Consider the following 23,275-nt stretch of genomic DNA (forward strand, 5'->3'; position numbering starts at 1 on the left):
ATATATATATATATATATATATATATATATATATACCCTGTTGATGCTATTGAAATTCGAATGAAGGAACCTTGGTTCTAGTATAGAAACCAGCTCTTTCACTATTGGTCACAAATCTTGAAATATAACTGAATAATGACATGCATACATTGTTTCCGTCTACTAAATCCATTCACAAGGTTTTGGTCAGCCTGGGGCTATCGTAGTAAACACTCGCCCAGAGTGCCATGCAGGAGAACTGAACCTAAAATCTTATGATTGAGAATCAATCTTCTTAATGACACAACCATTTACCATCAGCCATGCCTGTCCCTTATATACTTTGTAATTAATGGAAAAAGAGTTGTAATTTATCAATTTAACTCTAACATATTAATGAAGATAATTTCATTAAATGTGGTTTGATAAACAATTAGGTGCGATTCAAATTGAATTTACTTATACATGCATCAGATATAGATTATAGAGGGTTAGGGCAATGGCCAGGTGGATACAGTATTGGTCCACTTGCTCATGGATCATGTTGCCATATCTGTTGTCCAACTTGTCTGGAATATGTATGTGCAGATTATTTATAAATGTTTTGTGGTAACCTAAAATCCTGTTTTAAGAAATATTTATTTCTCATCTGCTTAACATCATGACAATGAATCTAAGTACTGACTCTTTGAAAATCTTGATGTCTATTTAATTACATGATATTGATTGATAGTATCTGATGAGAAAGCCAAGGAATTGCTTACGTTAACATAATTATAATCTTTATGAGGACATTGGCTTTTTGGATGGAGCATCTGGTAGTAATAGATAAACCAAGTTAAGAATTACAAGTTTTATTGTGACATACTACATTATGATTGTGAGGTTAAAGTTGTAAACCCATTGATCAAGTGCCTAGACTATTGACCAAAGTCTTAGAATACTAATCTCCTTAGCAATACATGTGATTCTACTTTACCTTACTTGGAATACTCTATGAGATTTTTATCTTCATGTTTGCAATCCAAAATTGAAGAATATTTTAAAATTGTTCATCAAATCAGAAATACCAGAAGGTTTAACTGAGTTAAAAGGAAATGGTATTCTGGTATAAGAAGTTTCTGTAATAGACAAAGAATTAGAGAGTCATTTTAAGTAAACTATATGTTGGCGATATATCACATCTCTGTTTTTGTGAAGAATTATAGCTTGTGTTATAAAGTCCAGAAATTTCTAGAAAGGCACTTCCTTCCAGATCTTTCTTAGTCAACTATCCCTGACTTGAGCCAGTGGGTCCTCTGCAAGAGTGCTCAATCTACCAAAATAGCAACCAAATCTCCATTAAATCACATCCTACCATCTTAAAAGATCAGACCAATTTGACAATGTGTTTCTAAACATGTCACCTTCTTCTCTTCCAAGGCACATCATTTCTCTGTTGAGCTTCCTGTTAGTCATGAGTCCTTTTATTCCAATAGCTTCTTTCCTCAAAATGCTGTTCTCTGCAACTCACTGCCATAATCTTATTTCCCTCTGGTATATGATAATTTAGTCCTTTAAGTTTTCTGTCAATCAACATCTTTTGAATATGTAGTCCCCTTCTTTTCACTTTTTGTAGTCCCTTACACTACATTGACCTCAAGTCTTGTTTGGGACAAAATCATATTTAAAAAAAAAAAGGCAAAAAGAAAAGCAGATTGGTCATTGCCAGAATGCCGAAATCATAGGTTTGCTCAATTGTGGTTCATTTAAAGTTAAAACAGCAACAAGAGATCTTAACGTTTTATTAAGCAGTTATCTCCTCATCCAATCACAGCACATGGTTATATAACCTTAACCCCCCCGCCATCTCTGTCTTGTATATATTCACCTCTATGTTTCTTACATATCCACTTTCTCAGCTCTCTTCTCTGCAGACTTTCATCTAAATTAACATTTCTCTTCCTATTCAGTTTATTCCCCTGTTCATATCAGAAATAAAGAAACACAGCCGACAAGTTGCTGTTTTCTTTCAATACCTCTGTGCTCTTGATTTTATTTTATTTTTGTATCTTTATCTTATATTGTTTTGTTTTTTTTGTTGTTTTTTTTTAATATTTATGGTTAGAGAGTAACTTTCCCTTTTCGGAAATATCTTCTACTGATATTTGAAACCTAAGAATTTGTAATTAAGGCTGTAGCTTAATTGTAGTTGTTTGATCATTGTAATTATACGAGTAGATGAGGAAACAGACTAAGTTATAAAGATGGAGTGAAGGTAATATATTAAAATAGCTAGGGCCTCTTTGCGTTCTTGTTTTCTTTCTCTCTGCTCCTCTCCACCCCTCCTCTCTCTCTCTCTCTCTCTCTCACACACACACACACACATGTATATACACATACACATTAGAAACCAGTCTGCTTTCACCAGATTTTTGAATGAAATCTTCCCCCAACTACCACCCAAACACAACATGCATGCATATATTTATTAGTGAGCATGTACTTATGCTTATGTGTGTGTTTGTGGAAGTACACAGATACATGCGTGCGCATGTGTGTGTGTGTATACATATATATATATATATATATATATATATATATATACACACACACACACACACACACACACACACACACACACACACACACTCAGGTGTGGAAAGTCCTTGAGAATATAGGTTAGCAATAGGGAACCAAATGTAAACAATAGTGTTTGTTTTATGTTTATTAGTAACAACAACAACAACAATCCTAATAACTCTAAACATTTTCTAGGGAAGGTGAAATATAATTAGACAAAAGGCAACATGACCCTGTTGGAACCCAAAAATCAGGTGTTGCTGACATATCTTGTTACTAGAGATTCAAAGATGCTCTCAGAATGGCGGGTTGGTAGTAACAGTTAGAGAGCATGAAGCAGTTTCCTCAACAACAGCTGAGTTTAGAAAGGGGATTAGTAACGTCATGTATGGGCCATGTAGAACTTTGTATCCTTTTCTCAATGCTTTGGGTTTACCTGCTTCGTTGCAACAGCCTGATCTGCTAGTTAATTATATACATGTATGTATAAACACACACACACACATTCATACATATATTTGTATATATATATATATATGTTTCACTCTCTCTTCTCCTCTTCCTTTCACACCTGGCACTTTTCCTCGTTCTCTATGACGTTTATTTAGCACCTCCTATTTTTGTGGAAAGTATACAAGGGTATTGTGAAAATGGGATGAAAGTAAAAATCCACCTCTGAGAGGCTGAACACTTAACTTCTTCAACGATGCAGTTAGAACACACATACATACACAAACCCCGCCCTCCACAAACACACGTGCATGCACAGATCTGTTAAACTGTAGAAATCAGCAACACCAGTAACTTGACTGATCTTTTCTCCAGCTTCTGTTTGTAATTTCCCATCCATTTATCATGTTTACCGATATGTTATATTATTTCAACGTCCTTCAAAGATATGGGACTGTGAGAAACAACTGCACTTACCAACAGTACGACTGTTATATGAACAGCATTACACAATGTTAGTATATCTTTCAGACACATTTTTTTGAGGCCAAGGCACTTCATGTTTTTTTATCTCCAAACTACCACAGCCGATAAGTACAATTTCCATCAAAGAATGTATTGCTTTAACTGTTGTTCTTGTCTCTATTGTTTTTCAGACCGAGAAGATGATGATGAGGAATCTGAAGGCCAGTTAAAGAGCCCAACTGTTGATTTTCACACTCGTAAAGCACCTACCTCAAGTGATCAGCGTTCAAAGTATCTTTCTGATCACCGACCAAAGACCCCAACAAGAACAGCTGTTATGAAAACAGACAGTCGCAGTCGAACTGCTACCATTGGACGGCCGTCATTTAGCAACAATTTTTCCAAAAAGTTTGATATTCGTAAGGATTACATGACAAATGCAGATGATAATTGGAGTTACAATGAACAGAGATCGTTTGAGCGGGAATATTACCCTAGCTATGAGTACAGTACACGTCCTCCTCCAGGACCGCGCTCTGACCCTTTCCGTCAGGACTACACTGTGTCGCGAACAGATCATAGATTTCGAACTGATATGGGAATACAGAGACAAAACACAATGCAAAGTTTTCAACAAGAATATGATCGTTCTCATCGCTATGACTACGGTACACGGACTGAAGGAATAAGGCCTGGACAGTTCCGGAGCAGGACGCCAGGACCAGAATTAATGAACCGGTCACTCTCTGGCGAATCACGCCACGAACCCAATCGTCCAAAAACTCCAACTGCTCAAGATATGAGGAGTAAAACACCTCTACCAACAAGCAACCACAATCATACAAGTGCTTCTGATTTCCCTCTAACATCCCGTTACCAAAATGCCCCCAGTTCAACATGGGGTATGAATGGTCACAGGCAAGCTTTTGCTCATAAAGCATGGGCATATAGTAGCCTTGATCATGGCACAATCCATCCTCTACGGCGAGAGTCCTCTTTAGATAATCCAGCTTACCCCTATGAAAAAACATATTCCTCTAACAATAACTATGCCCCAAATCTTGTCGGTGGACAAGGAACTATTGGGAGTGGCACAGGGCGCCCTTCCCGACAAAGCACTTCATTCGAAAATGAAGAACCCACACCAAGCAATTTAACACGGATACCTAAACGCTATCCACCACCTTCATCTAACTCATTTCATCACCTTCCCGGCAGCCAATCCCCTCGAAGCCCAAACAGATTTCCAGAATATGATGAAGGATTACGTCACATGGAAATGCTGGTTATTCTCAGGAGACAAGAAAGTGGTTTTGGATTTAGAATTATTGGTGGCACTGAAGAAGGATCACAGGTAAGACTCTAAATGAAACAAAGTACTTCTTTTTTCTTCAATACATTTATTTATTTATTTATTTATTTCTGGTGATATATTTTTAATTGAATCATTGATGAAGATTAGTGAATGTGAATTATCATTATAGCTTAATCACAAAGGCATGAAAGCCAGAAAAGCTGACTTAATTCAAATTAAGGCTTATTTTACTTGTCTGTTTAATATCTGTTACTGAATAAATGCTAAATTTTCTATAAAAAATTTTTGTTTTTTGATAATGCAGTTGGCTGCTGCCGTTATAGGTTTCAGATTTTCACTCTGGTTTTCTACTCCTAACACACACACACACACACACACACACACAGAGGAACATTTCTGTCAAGATGTAATCAATGAAAGATTGTTGTTGTATTTTGTATTATATATTAAAAAAATTGTGTAATAAATGGTTAGTTAAAACTTTTGTCTTGATATAATTGATCGTTATTGTTATGTGAGGTAAGGGGCACTTGAAGGTATAGTTTTGATTAGTTTTCTGCACCCTTTCTATCTCAAACACACACACACACACACACACACACACACACATCAACAAAAAAGCCTCTTGAACTGTTAGAAACAGCAGCCCAAATCCTTGAAACCATACTCTACCATCTTCAAAAAAATGGATGGACTCACTGGAAAATATTGTCTTAGATATACACAAAAAAAAAAAGAAGGAAAGGTATGTGTTTGGTCATATCTAAACTGAGACTGGTTTTGATCATAGCTGTTGCTGGATCAGAGCTGACTCAGGGCTAAACAACAGCAACAAAAATTTTGTGTATGGCTAAGAGAGATATTCTATAGATGCCAAGGCTAACTGAAGAAGCTGGAAAACATCTTAGAAAATAGCAGTTTAGTAGAGAGATTTTGTATAAGTGTTCTCTCTCTCTTTCACACACACACACACACACACACACACACACACACACACAACATGCACAGTCACTTAGTTCTTCAAAATAGTATTGGAGCATAAAGCATTGTAGTGCCAATTTTCTGTAAATCAAAAAGTGTCGGCAATAGAATCTATCTGTAAAAAACCATCATGCTCTAATAAATATTTATTGTAAGCATGCTCAAAAAGACTATTAAATTACTACATATTTCTCTCTCTGTCTCTAACTCTCTTCCTGTCTCCCTGTCTCCCTCTCTATCTTTTTCTCTGTTTGTGTCTCTGGGCGTCTGACTGAGACGATGGATGTGCAAAACCTGTCTAGATGTTCATGCAATTACATGCAAGAGTGCATGTGTGTGTGTGTCTGTTTGCACATGCATTTGCATGTGTCTGTGTGCATAATCTTACAATATATATATTTGCACTTTACTGTATTTAGACGTGCATTTTATCTCTGTGCATATATGCACCTGTGAATGTCTATGTGCATCTCTCTTTCTCTCTCTCTCTCTCTCTCTCTCTCTCTCTATCTCTCTCTCTCTCTCTCTCGCATATATACATTTCAGTTTATGTTTATGATCCTTCATTACAAGCATATAAGTTTATTCCTGTTGGCAAACATGTCTCTGTGTGTGTGTGTGTGTGTGTGTGTGTGTGTATGCATGTGTATGTGTGTTATCTTTATATGAGTAATGTGTCTGTAAACAGATCAATGTTTGTGTCTGCCTAACGGCATCTAACAGTTTGTGTGTGTGTGTGTATGAATGTAACTGGCTGTCATTTTGTCAGGTTGGTTACATGCATGTCTCTCCCCCCCCCTCTCTCTCTCAGTTCACATGGATTTCTCTTATAGTCACTCTTTACTCTGTAGATGTAGTCCTTGATAAAGATTCCAGAGTTTAAGATCAAATCATTTGAGCACTACTACATCTTTTGTATATTGAGCACCTCTAGCTCCTTGACTGTATGCATGTATGTATCATCATCATTTAGCATCCGTTGTCCATGCTGGCATGGGTTGGACAGTTCGACTGGGCTGGCACGCTGGAAGGCTGCACCAGACTTCAGTCTGATCTGGCATGGATTTCTACAGCTGGATGCCCTTCCTAACGCCAACCACTCCGAGAGTGTAGTGGGTGCTTTTTACGTGCCACCGGCACAGGGGCCAGAGGGGGCTGGCAACGACCATGATCAGCTGGTGCTTTTTATGTGCCACAGGCATGGAAGCCAATCAAGGCGGCGCTGTTATCAGTCACATTCGGATGGTGCATTTTATGTGCCACCGGCATGGGAATCACAACTACAATTGATTTTATATATATATATATATATATATATATATATATCATCATCATCATCATCATCATCATCATCATCATCATAGGTCTGTTTTCCATGCTATACACACACACACACACACACACAACTGCCTGTGTAGTTTTATGACAGTTCATTAAACTGAAAGATTGCTCGATACTTTTGAGAAGAGTACATATTTATTTATGTTTACAAGGAAAAGGTTAGCAGTGACTTCAAAGTTTTGGTTCTAAACTCTTCAATCCTTTTGTTACTACTTTTGTATTGGTTTTAATTACTTAGCTTTGAAACTTTATCAATATTAGTCTGGTGTTTGGAACATAAATTAACATGAAATTTTGATGAAAAATATTATTTTCAATTGCTTTGAAATAGGAAGTTTCTATTGTAGAGCCAGGGATGGTTTTAGATGGGTTGGTATTAGAAAGATTAAATAAGTTGCTTCAAATGTAGATGAAGAAATATTGATAATTGTTTTTAAAATTTGCAATTCATTGAAAAGATAGGATTTAAGTAAAATTAACCCTATTTCTGTTGAGATACTCTGAGTTTCTTTCAATTAATTTTAAATACAACAAAGAATTTAGTAAATAACTTAGTTATCATTAAGCTAGTGTTAGGAACATAAATTGTGACAGAGGTTTGGTGGAAGATTTTAATTCAAAACTTATGAAAACAAGACATTGCTACTGCAGAGCCAAAGCTAGTTTCAGCCAGGCTGGCAATGAAAGGGTTAAGTCAACAAAAATATATTCTGGTGTAATGGTTTTTCCTCAAATGTTCTACAAGACATCTCTCCTTGTCCTGTTGTAATCTCTCATCAACTGGTACAAAGCCTCCCACTCTCTTTACTCCTGCCTCTTTCCAGCTGAGGGGATCTTCATCTTGCAAGTTATTTGGTGACCCTGTTGGTACTGGTGTCATGTAAACAGTGCCAGTCCTCGATTCACGTAAAAAGAATTGGTGCTGGCACCATGTAAAAAGAAACTGGTACACTCTGTAAAGTGGTTGGTCTTAAGAAGGGCACCCAGCCATAAAGATCCATGCCAAAACAACAGACAGTGGAGATTGATGCAGTCCTCTGGCTTGCCAGCTACTGTCAAATTGTCCAACCCCTACCATCATGGAAAACAGACGTTAAATGATTATGATGTAGTACTTTCAGGAAGCCACATGTGGCCTTAAGATCAGAATCCTCACCTATGGTCTGAGAGTTATGTACTTAACAGACTATACATATCATGCACTTTCATATTAATCTGGTCATGATGGTCATGCTTAAGTAACTTGTACTTATGTACGTCTAGACTTGTTATGTATCTGCATGTTTGTCTAGACACTGTGTTCATGTCATTCTATTGCCTTATCGACCCGACTATCACATGTCCTTCTACATCACTTGCTGCTCACAGTGCACTTCCATTCTTCTCTTGATAGTGCTGTTTCTCTCTTCTTCTTGGCTTGAATTTTTTGACTCTCATTTTCCTATCCTCATGGATGTTTTTTGAGTGGTCTCTTCCAATCTTTCAGATATCACTTGACAAATGCACAGGTTCATTCCAGTGGAACTTGTGCTTTTAATATTCCATGAACATATTCACTTCACTCTCAAATGTTCTCATTTTGAATATGTTCCTGCAATGATATTTCAAACATGGATCTTTTTGGCCAGTATTATTTTTTGATATTATTGTTATAGCCTTGTGTCTATAAGAGAAACTATTATTATTATTATTATTGAGTGAGAGAGCAGTGCATGCCATCAAAGTGACACGGGGGTAAAATATACAAATCCCATTATACCCATCATGACTACACATCTGATAAGGGTACACTAGGCACATGCATCACAACCATATGTGCATGACATGGTGATCTCATATTATTATTATCATTATTATTATTATCATTATTATTATTATCATTATTATTGTTATATAGCTAACAATCTTTGAAATGTATCATTCTTTATTTCCTGATATTTTTCCCTTTCCAGGTATCTGTCGGCCATATTGTTCCTGGTGGTGCTGCTGATCTGGATGGTCGACTTCGTACTGGTGATGAAATTATCTATGTGGACAGCCACTGTGTTCTGAATGCTTCCCATCACAGAGTGGTACAGCTGATGGGCTGTGCAGCCCTCAATGGCCGAGTCTCATTACGTGTCCGTCGAAGGCTACTCACCACTTCGATATCAGTTACAGGTAGAGACCCCCTACTTTTCTTCCTTTCACCACTGGATTTATGTTATTCCACTAGCATTCTTTAATCTAAACCAGTTATAACATATAGGCCTACTCAAAGTACAAGCATATGCTTTATGAGATGTGTAGACCACAATCACTTAATTACATAAAGAGGAGTCGGAGTCAGAGGTGCCAACAGTAGAGGAGCCGGAGTCGGAGTCAAAGTTTTTTGTTTCGACTCCGCAGCCCTGAAATTGATAAGTCCTATCAACAAAAAAGTATTCCAATCCCAGTAATGGTTTCAAATTTTGGCACATGGCCAGGCATTTTAGAGGAGGGGTAAGTCAGTTACACTGACCGCAGTGTGCAACTGGTACTTATTTTATCGGCCCCAAAGGGATGAAAGGCAAAGTCAACCTCGGAGGAATTTGAACCAAGAATATAAAGATGGATGAAATGCCATGAAGCATTATGCCCAGCATGCTAACAATTCTACCACCTTTTGGAACATGTAATATTGGTATCTTTTACATTCAGAATTGACTATCTTATAGTAATGAACCAACAAGAAATCCTTTATGACAGCTAGAAATAACTGTTAAATCTCCCTCAAAACACATCCTACTATTCAAAGAAACATATATATATATCATTTGTAAAAAACATAAATCCAAAAGAAGAAGCACTCTAAGATGTAGAGCAGTATATATTAAAAATTAAGAGGTCATGGGTCAACAGGTTTTTGGGGTCTGATGATACGCCATAAAGCTAAACCCTTTATGGACAGGAAACCTAAGGTAATCCCATAAACCGGCCTTCCCCATTCTTAATATATATATATATATTGATAGGAAGGACAACAAAAAAAAAGAAAGAGACCTCGATATTATGTAAATAGAGGAATTTATCTGTAAAAATAGGTGACACTTATTCGGTAGCCATGATAAAACTCTGAATTTCAGATGCTGGGGTGGAAGCCCACGCCAACATCTCTTCAGTTATCGGTCACCACACAGTAATTTCCTTTTGTTTAACGGTCATTTTTCACAGGAATTTTCAATGGCTGGATAACTGAAGGGATGTTGGCGTGGGTTCCTACCCTGGTATCCGAAACTCAGAGTTTTATCATGGCTACCGAATAAGTGTCACATATTTTTACAGATATATATATGTATATATATATATATATATATATCATCATCATCATCGTTTAACGTCCGCTTTCCATGCTAGCATGGGTTGGACGATTTGACTGAGGACTGGTGAAACCGGATGGCAACACCAGGCTCCAGTCTGATTTGGCAGAGTTTCTACAGCTGGATGCCCTTCCTAACGCCAACCTTGACATACTATGTCTGATAAGTTACAACTAGAATGCTTATGCTCTTAGGTGTACTCAGCCAGGGTGATCTGGGGTTAAACATCAACAACAGTATTTCCATTACTTACAGCAATAAGAAACTAATTACTCTCCCTGTTCAATGTTACTTTAACCTTAGTATTACCCCATTTTGTTTTTTCATCCTAATCCCTTGATAATTGTCTTAAGTCCCAAGTCTAGTCTTCGACCTAATTTGCTGCACCTGATTCTTACCAGCGGCGTGTATTGATATGTCATATTACTTACCTGGCTTACGTAATACTTCATTTTCCCTTCTTTTCTTTTTTTTCTTCTTATTTCTATCTTTCATCTTCACTAACCCTTACCTTACCTCCTTCTCTTCACGTTCTTTCACTTCAGCCAGGTTCAGTAACTAACAGCTTTCAGTCACATGGTTTCTGATTTAAAATTGCCAACTGTTATCAATTTTCACTAAAACTACTCCAGTTTCAGATTGTATATATTTCACAAATTAATATTAAGCCCTGAAAGAAACTGGAGCTTCTACCTTAGAAACTAAACAGTTATGTTTTGAAAATTCATACACTTTGCTAATGAAACTGCTCACAGTGATTTTTGCTATATCTTGTCTTCAACTTCTAGGATGGTAAATGATTCTCAAGACAGACTTTCTCCCTGAAGTATGAGACACCTACTCACATAAGATTTTATTGCTTTGTCGATCTCTACTTCTCTAGTATGTCTTCCACTCCCTTCCTGTCTCTATTTCTCTTCTTTTTTTCTGTTTTCTTTCTGTTTTTCTAAAAGGAAAGTTAGTATTTATCTTTCTCTTAGAAACAGGTAAATTTGCATGTTTGTATGTCTATTATCATACCTTGATGCTGTGTGGATTAGGTTCCCCATTGATAGCACCCTGAATGTTAAACACTTACAAAATGCAAATAAGGGACCCTAGTTCTCTAGAGCTCCTACATTTGATGTGAATATAAATGGATTGGCTCCTTGTTTCTCTGAGATCAGTCAAATAATGTACACATTCAGATGGTGGCATGTAAAAAGCACCATTCTAAGGTGGCCAATGCCAGTACCCCTGACTGGCTCCCATGCTAGTGGCATGTAAAAAGCACCCACTCCACTCTCGGAGTGGTTGGCATTAAGAAGGACATCCAGCTATAGAAGCATTGCCAGATCAGATTGGAGCCTGGTGCAGCCACTGGCTCTCCAAACCTCAGTCAAACCGTCCAATCCAAGCCAGCATGGAAAACAGACGTTAAACGATGATAATGATGATGATCTTTGATGAGACCCCAATAAGTGTCAAAAATTGATTTAGGCTGTGGGTTATTTTTTTTTTTTTTTCAGTCTATGGAAAAATTGATAAATTTGCTATGATTGTATATCTACTCTGGAGATTTACATATCCATCAAATAGGTAGTGTGTCCCATTGACACAGAACTCATCTGAAAATTACTGCATACTTATACATCTCCTTTTTTTATAATTATTTTGTATGTATTTTAAACCTCCCCCACTTCAGGCATCCATCACCCTTACACACACACACACACACACACACACACACACACATAGATATTAGCAGCAGCAGAGGCTGTCTGTTGATATTTGACAACAAAAACACCATTTTGAGCGTGGCCGTTGCCAGTACCGCCTGACTGGCCCTCGTGCCGGTGGCATGTAAAAGCACCCACTACACTGGATGCCCTTCCTAATACCAACCACTCAGCAGAGTGGACTTCATGCTTTTTACATGGCACGAGCACAGGTGAAGTCAGTTTTGGCAAAGTTTTTACAGCTGGATGCCCTTCCAAATGCCAACCGCTTTACAGTGTAGACTGGATGCTTTTTAAGTAGCAATTGCATTGACAGGGTCACCGAGTACCTTGGCTATGCAAAACACAATTGACTCAAATACCATGCTGTGGGATCAAACCCAGGACCTTGTAATTATGAAACAAACTTCTTGGCCATGCTTGCCTCCATTTATATATGTATGTATGCATGCACATATTTTCCAGTGACATCAGTTTTGCAGATAAAGTATAGGATACTGACCTCTCTGCCTTATCACCTCATATCCCACTCCACCACCAGGGTGTTGGTGTAAGTACCATTAATACACTGCCGTCAACCTAATCAACCTTATCCCCTTTCAGTATCTTGGCAACAAATCCAAGGGTACAAGGTACATTATTGTATTTAGATCTAGTAAGAAAATGGTGCTAAATGTATTACTGTAATTGCTTTATGAATCTTAACGGCAGGTTCCAAATGAAGAATTCAGGTGTTTGGTTAATCTAGAATCTCCCCAACAACCTGCTTCTGTTACATTGTAGAGATATATAGCAATGTTTGTTTTGGCTGATTGTGATACATGCACCACTGTTTTCATATCTGTGCCTTTCAGCTTGTAGTGATTCTAGTTTATTGTAGCTAAACTGAAGCTTCACTTAAACAGTTTTTGTTCAGTTTTTTAGTACAACTACAGCTATGAAATCTAATCTCTTCTGTGCCGCACACAGAATCTTACATAATCAGATCAGTTCACTAAAAGGACACAGAATAAAGATATGTGGAAATATGGAATTACTCTCGTTAATAATAACCAACTGATCAACTAACCTCACATATTTATTGATATATTCATTCAAAAAGCATTGCACATATCTTTGACATGATATTTAATTTAACAAACAATATTTAATCTATCTAATTAGCAGTGTTTCACTCGTCACTTAAATGTTTACATTTTAAATTCCTTTCCTTGGTAATTATTATTTTGTTGTTGCTGTCAATTCCTCTATTCTTCTCATGCTTCTGCACCATGTCTCTCCTTTTGGGTGCTGGTATGGCAATGTGGTCAAGATGGGAACAGTTATCTTTTACTTGTTTCAGTCATTGGACTTCAGACATATTTGGTTGGTTTATTTGGCTAACTCTTGAAGGGATTAGCCAAATAAATCAACAACAGTTATCATTCTTTAAAATCTAGTATATGTTCTATTGGTCTCTTTTGCTGGACTGCTAATTTACAGGGATGTTAAGAAACCCACACTAGTTATCAAGCAGAAAGACAAACACACACACGCATGCACGCGCGCGATGGGCTTCCACACATTCTCCATTTACCAAATTCATTCACAAGGCATTGGTCATCCTGGAGTTATAGTAGAAGACACTTGCCCAAGATGCTATGCTGTGGGACTGAACCCAAATCCACATGGTTGCAAACAGAACTTCTTAACCATGCAGTATAATAATGAATTTAAGTCATAATTTCATGATTCTGGGTCTAATTTCCACTATGTGGTACCTTAGACAATTGGCTTTTACCATATACTCTGGTTTTCCCAAGCCTTGCTTTTGGAGGTGGAAACTGCATGGAAGCCTGTTGGATAGGTTGTACCTGTTCTCTGGTGGGAAACTTAATCTGTTGATTGGTTCAACACTACCACATGGATGTTGGGTAGCTTTTAGCAGAGTCTACTCTATTGCAAACATTCAGAGCAAGCCTCCTGTCTGACAATAACTCAGGTGTCATAATCTCTTCATCCCTATCTTCTACCAATCTCAGAAGCCCTTCGAAAATGCTATGAACTACCTCTTTCTGGAACTCTACTTGGTTGTGATGTTTTAGTTCATATTATTGATTTGTTTCAAGCTGGCATGAATCGTTAGAATGCTGGATGGAATGCTTAGCAGTTATTTCGTCTACTGCTACGATCTGAGTTCAAATTCCGCCAAGATTGAATTTGCCTTTCATCCTCTCAGGGTCGATGAAGTAAGTACCAGTTATGCACTGGGGTCGATATAATCAACTAGCCCCCTTTCGCCCTCCCAAGGCCTCGTGCTTAGAGTAGAAATAATTATTAATTTGTTTCGTCATTTAATGTCTGCTTTCCATGCTGGCATGAGTTGAATGGTTTGACAGGATTAAACTAGTCTGAGGACAGCATTGGTCTCTAATACTTGCTTTGGCAAGATTTCTATGGCTTGATAACTTTCACAACACAAACCACTTTGCAGAGTAAAGTACTGTGTGCATTTTTTTAATGGCACCAGCAGTAGTGAGGTCCCCAAGTAACTCACTAGGCAAGACCCCTTATCTGAGTAAGGCTGCAGTATTGAGGGAGGTGAATTTGTGCCAGATGTAGGAAGGTTACAGTAAGAAAGAGGGACAGAAATAAATTCCTTGCTGCAGAGGAGATATATGGCTAACCCAAAAGGAAAAGAGGAAGAAAGGTGAAGATGAGACATCAGGGTGAACCTTCAAGATACAATAAGGTGGATAGAGAGAAAATAGGGCAATTTGTCCCCTTTTTACTTTTAGCTTACAACAAATAGCATTCAAGGGTGAAATAAAGCAGGCATAGCCCTTACACAATGAAATTAAATTCCACACATTATCAATATTTGCTTCTATAATGAAAATAAGGTCAACATATTGTAGTATTGTAAATGCTACAAAATAATAATGTTATTTTATAGTAAATAATTATTTACATTACACATTGCTTATATAAATGTATATATTAATTACACTGATAGTTATGATTACTTAATGTATAGGATTTTATTTTAATTACTTCACACCTTTATTTTTATCCTTATTATTAGAGTATCCACATTATTGTACGGGTACGGTATAAGGAATGCTGTATGTTTGTATATTAGTGACCGATTATTTGTTTGTATTAGATTATTTTGTTTGTGCATGTGTGTGTGTAGTGTGCTTTGCTTCCCTGGCATTTCAATTTATTGTATTGTTCTCTTCAATATATGAATATCTAGGACAGGACAGGTTACCTCACTCTCCTCATAAATACCTAAACTAGCTTCAATTATTTTCAACACTAAATAGTTTCAGCCCCCCCACTACTCACTCATAACCATAAACCCACCCACTTCACTTTTGTGATCTTTATTTGTCAACTGATTTCTTTATCTTTTTTTTTTTATTTTGTCGACTGATATGGGCGGGGAAGTTTATTTTCTTCTAAGTTGCTGGCTGCCTGCACAACATTAACTTATATCTGTTCAAAAGTAGTTGCTATGTGGTGTTTATAGTAAAACTGCGGACATTTGATTACTTTTTAAGTGGAATTAATGCCTGATTCTAATCAACCAAAAAAAAAAAAAAAAAGCAGTTAATTTAAATATTTTAATTATAAAAAAGAAAAATCATTAAATAAGCATTTATGATTATTGTTATAAGTGGCACCCCATTTCAGTCAGGTAAGAAAAAATATAGCTGGTTTTAATCATTTTTATATATTTTATTTTCCTTTCTTTTCTATTTCATATTTACTAAATGTAACTAAATGGTTGCCTATAGTTACATCTGCCAATTAGCAAGAATATTCTTTTGTCAGAATAATTTTTTAAGAAATTGAATGATGATTATAGGGACAACAGCGATGCAGCTATGTAAATGCTCTACCTGTAATCAATTATTTAAAATCATTATGATGATGACGACTTTACTCTAATGAAGGACTCTCTACGTTGTTACTCGACCTGCTAGAAACAGCAGCCAAATTTCTCTTCTATCACAGCCTGTTATCTTAAAAAGGGTGGCATCTAAAACTGCATTAATTAATGTAGTATTAAATACATGATACCTGAGAAAAAAAATTAAGGTAGATTAGTCATGGCAGGTATGTTTCTGATCATAAAATTAGGGATGACCTTGGGCTAAACAACAGCAAAAACCTGTCATTTTCCCTACTTTGTCATTTATTCCGTGTTAGTGTCGTATAATATTAGTTGCAGTAATACATGCCAACCAATCATACAAAGACCATATTCTTCTCTCTACAAATAGACTAACAGAATTTTAGAATGTGATAACATTTGTTTAGACAACTCTTATCTCAGTATTGAAAGCTTTGGGGAATTTTTTTTTTTTTTTTCTTAATATAATGATACTTTTTAATTTAACTTTGATTTGTCATCTCATCTGTCTCTTTGTGCTAAAAATAATCATGGTAGATATCATGATCAGCATCATCATCATCTTTATCATCTCTGTTACGACAGTATCAGCTACTACGATATCAAACCTGCCCTGTCATCCAACTGCTCTGCATCAGTCACTCGTGTCTCAAGACATTGTCTACTGATACTTTTAATTAGTTATCAGAGGGCTTCAACCCGTGTTTGTTTGTTGATATATGTGTTTTGCAGATGTGAATCCCAGACTCTCCCTCAATATGTCAGCAGTATTATTCTTTATTGTCTGTATCTTAGCTGCAAGACCATCATGTCATTAAGCATCTGTTACAAGGAAAATATTAAGTGATTATTTGTGAACTAAGGAAAGTTTACAGTTAGTTACCATTAGGTTTTGGTCAATCTTACTATTGGAATTTCAACCTAATTCTCCTCTTCATCATTATTTATTTAAACCAGCCATATTCGTCTCAAATATTCTGCCTGTTTTATGCTCAAACAGGCCAGGTCTGGCCTCTCACATCTAACCTGCAAAGTCATTCAAAAAATAAACAATCACATCATTGAAGTCTTAAAGCTATGAGATAATGCATAATTAATTCAAAACAAAGTGAATAGATAAGCATTTCATTTGACAGAGTCATCTGAATGCTTGAAGGGTTTAAAATACATCTTTCTATATTGAATGTGATTTCTACTCTAGGCACAAGGCCAGAGGTTTTGTGAGAGAGGGCCAGTCAATTAGATCAGCCCCAGTACGCAACTGGTACTTAATTTTATCAACCCCAAAAGGATGAAAGGCAAAGTCGAGCTTGACTGAGCTTGAACTCAGAATGTAAAGACAATCGAAATACTGCTAAGCATTTCGTCCAGCTTGCCTGTTAGAAAACTGATTTTGTTATGTTGGAAATGTTGATAATTGTATTGTTGTGGCATTAGAATGAATTCTAACATAAATAAAATGTAACATTTTATCACAAAACAGTGCATGTGCACAGCAAAAGCAAAAACACACAGAGCCTAACATCATGCTCTAATAACCGTGTTTTTTCTATGTTGTTGTTTACTGCTATCTAACAATATTTCTATGAAAGATTTTCTCAGTAGTTTTAATGTAACATACTTATATTACTTACAAGATTGTCCATCTTGGAGCAAAGGGTTTTAGTGTCAGGTACTCTTCTTCTGACAGTCCACACAGTTACAAAAGTTGTTTAGCTTCAGCTCAGTCCTAAACGAGTAGATCTATGATCAAAGTTATTCCAACCATGACCCAGCCATCTATTTTTCTAGGCAGCATTATCCAATGTATCCAACCTTTTTAAGAAGAGAATGATTTAGCTGTATAGAATCTTTCTATCCTTGTTCATATTGAAATATTAGTACAGCTACACAATCTTTGAATTGGAATTTCAAAAAATTAAAGCTTTTTTGAGGAGAATGTCCACACACTAAAGCTTGTATTTGACACCAGACATGACTCCCACTCAATCCTGCTTATGTTTGAAGTTTTACTTGGGAATGAAAAATACACTAGTAATTTTATGAGCTGTCTTTATCTCAGTTCATGTACCAGTTTACTACAATACAAATAAACTGTATTATTGTTTATAGTTTTTATCCTTCTCTGAGAATATGAAAATCATCATTATTTAATGTCCATTTTCCATACTTGCATGGGTTGGATAGTTTAACAGGCACTGCCAAGTCAGAAGACTTTGCCGAGTTCTGTCTGCTTTGGCATTGTTTCTATGGTTGGAGACCCAGTATAATACAAATAAACAGTACTGTCCAATACTTTCACTTGGTTGTGTTTACATCATCATCATCATCATCATCGTTTAACGTCTGCTTTCCATGCTAGCATGGGTTGGACGATTTGACTGAGGACTGGTGAAACCGGATGGCAACACCAGGCTCCAATCTAATTTGGCAGAGTTTCTACAGCTGGATGCCCTTCCTAACGCCAACCACTTAGAGAGTGTAGTGGGTGCTTTTACGTGTCACCCGCACGAAAACGGCCACACTCGAAATGGTGTTTTTTATGTGCCACCCGCACAAGAGCCAGTCCAGGGGCACTGGCAACGATCTCGCTCGAGAGTTTGACATATAGGTGTCTTGTTTAATGTGTATTTTTACATTATCTTAGAAAGCCTACTTAGCATAATACGTGCAAAAAGAAAAGTCAAAGGAAGAACAAATTGTTCAAAGAAACCAAAAATATTTATCTATCCCTGTGTATGATTTGTAAACTTTTGATGGATCATCTCAGTTGTTTCTCATCCTATATGTCTGGTATCTAATTTTTTTCTTGCTTTTATCTCTTCCAGAACAACCCTTTTACCGAGCTGCTGGTGTATCAGAAAGTTACCCTTATGATGTGACTGTAACACGTAGAGAACATGAAGGTTTTGGCTTTGTGATAATTTCCTCTGTAAGCAAGGCAGGCTCAACAATAGGTGAGTTCATTGGTATGTGTCAGTGGACTGTAACCCCTTCTTTCTCTCACCTTTTAACCTTTCCTTTGTTTCCCAATTAACCTTGTTGTCTTTTTCTATTTCTTACAAATAATAAAATAGCAACTATTATTAGTTCATCCATTTTTGTTGACAAAGATCAAGGACATCACATGGGAGAAGACAGGACATGGTGTGTCAATCAATCCAATGCATGCTCTGAAGGTTCTGCCACATGTCAGGCATTGGTGGTCTGCAGGGACTGAAGGCAAGGAGTCAGCTCTGGACTTGCGCTTTCTTTATGCCCTCTGCAATCCTGTTCTATTTCTAGGAGGTGGCACCTCTGTTAATGCATCTTCAGCAGGCAGGACAGTCCTGTGCTTGCACTTCCCAGGTGTCAGCATTGATTTCAATGCTCTTCTATATATTATCTTAAATGTGTAGAAACAAACAGTCATTCATCGTTTAACGTCTGCTTTCCATGCTAGCATGTGTTGGACGATTTGACTGAGGACCGGCGAACCAGATGGCCACACCAGGCTCCAATCTGATTTGGCAGAGTTTCTACAGCTGAATGCCCTTCCTAACGCCAACCACTCCGAGAGTGTAGTGGGTGCTTTTACATGCCACCAGCATGAAGGCCAGTCAAGCAGTACTGGCAACGGCCACGCTCAAAATGGTGTATTTTATGTGCCACCTAGGAGCCAGTCCGGCAGCACTGGCAATGACCGCGCTCGAATGTCTTTTCACATGCCACTGGCACAAGTGCCAGGAAGGCGACACTGGTATTTTGTTGTAATAAGAACCTAATTTGTTTCTGTAGTGTTCAGCAAATGAGATGTAAATCTTTCCTAGGAACAGACTCTTCTCCTGAAATACCTGATTGGTATGGAGAAATAACGAGGAAACTTTTCAGTTGGCAACTTAGCTGTTCAGTGTAGCAGTGAAGTATCCTTCAAAAAACTCCCTATTTTTAAAATAGGGACCAAATCTGTAGCTTAGAGATAGTTGAGCAAATATTTAATAGTGACATAAGAAAAGCTTGTTTAACCAAACAAGAATTAATTTATGTATGAATATTGCTTAACCCCTTTGTTATCACATTTCTGGTGAGATTCTCCGTGTTTCTTTCCATTAATTTTAAATATAACAAAGAATTTAGTAAAATAGCTTAGTTATCGTTAAGCTAGTGTTAGGAACATAAATTTTGGTGGAAGATTTTAATTCAGAACTTTTGAAAACAAGACATTTGTACTACAGAGCCAGAAGTAGTTTCTGGCAGGCTGGTATCTGAAGGGTTAAAGTCAGACAGACTGGACAGCAATAGCATTAACATCATATGTGTGCTTTCCATGCTAGCATGAGTTGGATATTTTGACAGGATCCACTGGCTCAGAGGACTACATTTTGCTCAGTTTTCACATGATTCGTGTTTGTGGATGCCCTTTCTAATGCCAACTGCTTTACAAAGTGTTCTGGGTACCTTTTTCTTTACTAATAAAGTTATCTTGTAACATGCAAGACTGAAGCCTACTCTTAATAAGAAGGAAGGTAGGAGGTGGGCATAAATTCAGATTTGATATTTATCAAAGAAATTGATGGAATTTATTAAAAGTAAAGAAATACTGAATATCAAGTATAATAGTTCATTCTTATCAATGGCTCTAAATTACCACATACACTGAACACTCCAAAATCTTGATGCATCAAAGATAAAAGGCTTACCACTGTATATGGAGCTTAGAAATTATGTAGTAGTCATCAGAAGATACTTCTGTCCCATTGGTTCTTAATTCATTAATACTATAATATTTATTCCATCCAGTCATAAAATATTTGCTTTAGTAATTTATTCAATTGTATGATTAGGGATGGATTTAGCTGTTTAGGGTTTTGAGTTATTTTAGGAAGGATAAGATCCAACTGTAAAACTAATATTTTCTGTGGTGAAGGGGAAAAAAAATGTTTTTTCACTTTGTATTTTTCCTTAAAGCATGCTTTTTTTCTTAACTAACTTGTGGTTATTTGGTCCTTCATTTAATAATTGATGGTGTCTTTAATACACTGATTCAAATGTCTTTATAGTTATAAATTTACTTTCACGCTATTTCTCTGTTACTATAGGATATTATCAAAAACTTTGAATCTTACTAGCAGGAACTATACCCAATTTCTGATCTTCTAAGATATCTGTTGCTTACCTTCTCTTCATCATCATAGTAAAATGGTCACTGTTCCTTTCAATCAAATCGCTATATTCTATCAATGCAAGAATATTCATCTCACCCTTCTGTCTTTTTGTAGATCAATTCCCAAACCCTGGACCAATAATTTTCCCCCTGTCCTTCCCCCAAAGGTTTATCCTTTATTTTCAATTTTCTGGTTGAAGCACAGAAAATTAGGCTCATGTGTGGTGGCACAAACATAGCTGTATGGTTAAGAAGCTTGCTTCCCAACAATAGGAGTCTATGTTTAGTCCCTCTGCATTGCACCTTGAGCAAGTGTTTTCTACTATAGCCTCAGGTTGGCCAACACCTTGTAAAAGGATTTGGTAGAGAGAAATTGAGAGAAACCTGTCATATATATATAAGTTATATGAATCAATGCCAGTACAAACTAGCTGGTCTAGACTTTAGTTTTTCAGATACTCTAATTGTGATTTGGTGTAGTTTGTTATATTTGATTTGAGTAAAAAATTCTGAGACCATTCACTACTTCTTAGCATAACACAGTACATATATATATATACATATATATATATACATATATATATATATATATATATATATATATACAGAGAGAGAGAGAGTGGTGTCTGTGTGTACCCTCATCTAGATATCATGTGATGGTTGTAAGCAAACATTATCATACTAGCAATGTTCATTTCCAGTTTTCTAACCAAAACCTGTATAGCCATGGGAAAATATTAATGAAATAAAGAGAAAAGGACAAATGAATTTTTTTTCCTGTTCACATTTGTCCCACATTTAGTTTGGACATTAATTCATTAAATACATGAGCCTAGAACTACTTGCTCAACCATCTTATTCCACACTATCCCTGTAGTCTAGTTATTGTCATCATATCATCTTTACACAAAGTCCCAATAGTCCATAACACTGTCAATGTATACATTTACCTAACTAAAAGCACTACATTGTAAATGGTACACTGCTGTGAGCAGTGGTCCCATGGAAACGATGAGTCTTTCATTAGCCTGCAGCTTTTCTTGTAAGTTGGAGTCATGATAGATGTAGTAACAAGACAGCCCTTTCAATTTTATCAGAATCTTTTCAGAAAGAACTAAAACCTATTACATTGCTATTGCTCCATGTTGGCATTTCTTAAACAAATAAACTTTCTAAAAAAATCAGTGACTGTTCTGCTTTGTATGTTAACTTCACAGCCTCTCTGCTTCAACTTGGCAGTTTATATTTACATTGGTGTGAAAGGAAATGCATTCTAAAGACATTTGAGTCAGCACATACATATATATTTCAGCTTGCTTTTGTTTTGTTTCCTGTCAAGTGTGAGGTTCTCTCTATATCTATCTTTGCAATGTTGCATGCCAGAGTCTTGTTAATTGTTAATGACGACATTAAAACAACGAGATGATGAGAGCCAAATGGCAGAAAATGTTACGTGTTCTGTGTATTACTGGTGGTTTACTATAAACCTTGGCAAGAGGGTAGATTCTTCTTGTTGCAGTCTATCTGAGCTTCAAATTAGGTAAAGACAAATGTGTAGCCTCTTTTAAAATCAATAAAAAACAAGGAAAGTTCTTGTTCTAATTAAGTTGCTGCCGAGGTTTTCTCTTAGCAAGCATGGTTATGTGATAGGTGCAGGTGTCTTCTACTAACCTCCGACCACCAAGGCTGACGAAAGGCTCATGAGTAGATTTGGTAGGTGGTGTGTATGAGTATGTATGTGCTTGTATCTCCTTCTCGTCATATCACGTAATAGTTGTAAATGAGTGTCACTATCATACAAGCAGTTTCATTCATTTCCAATCTTCTGCAAAGACATGTCCGGCCATGGAAAAACATTACCTTGCTTAGAAGCAGTTGAGGGTTGGTAATAGGAAGAGTTGTAGAAAATCTGCTTTAATAAACTCCATCCAACCCATGCAAGCATGAAAAAAGTGGACTTTAAAATAATGATGATTATCATTCACATAGGAGAGGTGGGCATTAGTGTAAATGCAAAGTTCCTAACTGGAATAAAAAAAAAAAAAAAAACGTCATCATTAGAACAAAGAATAACTGGGGAAA

At 36.7% G+C, this 23,275-nt stretch overlaps 1 protein-coding gene across 2 annotated transcripts in view; it reads left to right on the forward strand.

Moving 5' to 3' along the window:
- Window positions 1-23,275, forward strand: part of LOC106872181 (membrane-associated guanylate kinase, WW and PDZ domain-containing protein 1) — a 709,375-nt gene that overhangs the window by 648,326 nt on the left and 37,774 nt on the right. The window contains exons 18-20 of one of the 2 annotated variants that reach the window (XM_052966880.1): window positions 3,648-4,810; window positions 9,046-9,253; window positions 18,879-19,019. In XM_052966880.1, coding sequence (XP_052822840.1) covers window positions 3,648-4,810; window positions 9,046-9,253; window positions 18,879-19,019 — 1,512 coding nt within the window. The remainder of the gene's footprint in view (window positions 1-3,647; window positions 4,811-9,045; window positions 9,254-18,878; window positions 19,020-23,275) is intronic. The other variant, XM_052966879.1, reaches the window with a different exon arrangement.

Source organism: Octopus bimaculoides, chromosome 4 (genome assembly GCF_001194135.2).
Source record: "Octopus bimaculoides isolate UCB-OBI-ISO-001 chromosome 4, ASM119413v2, whole genome shotgun sequence".
In the NCBI taxonomy this organism is placed as follows: domain Eukaryota; kingdom Metazoa; phylum Mollusca; class Cephalopoda; order Octopoda; family Octopodidae; genus Octopus; species Octopus bimaculoides.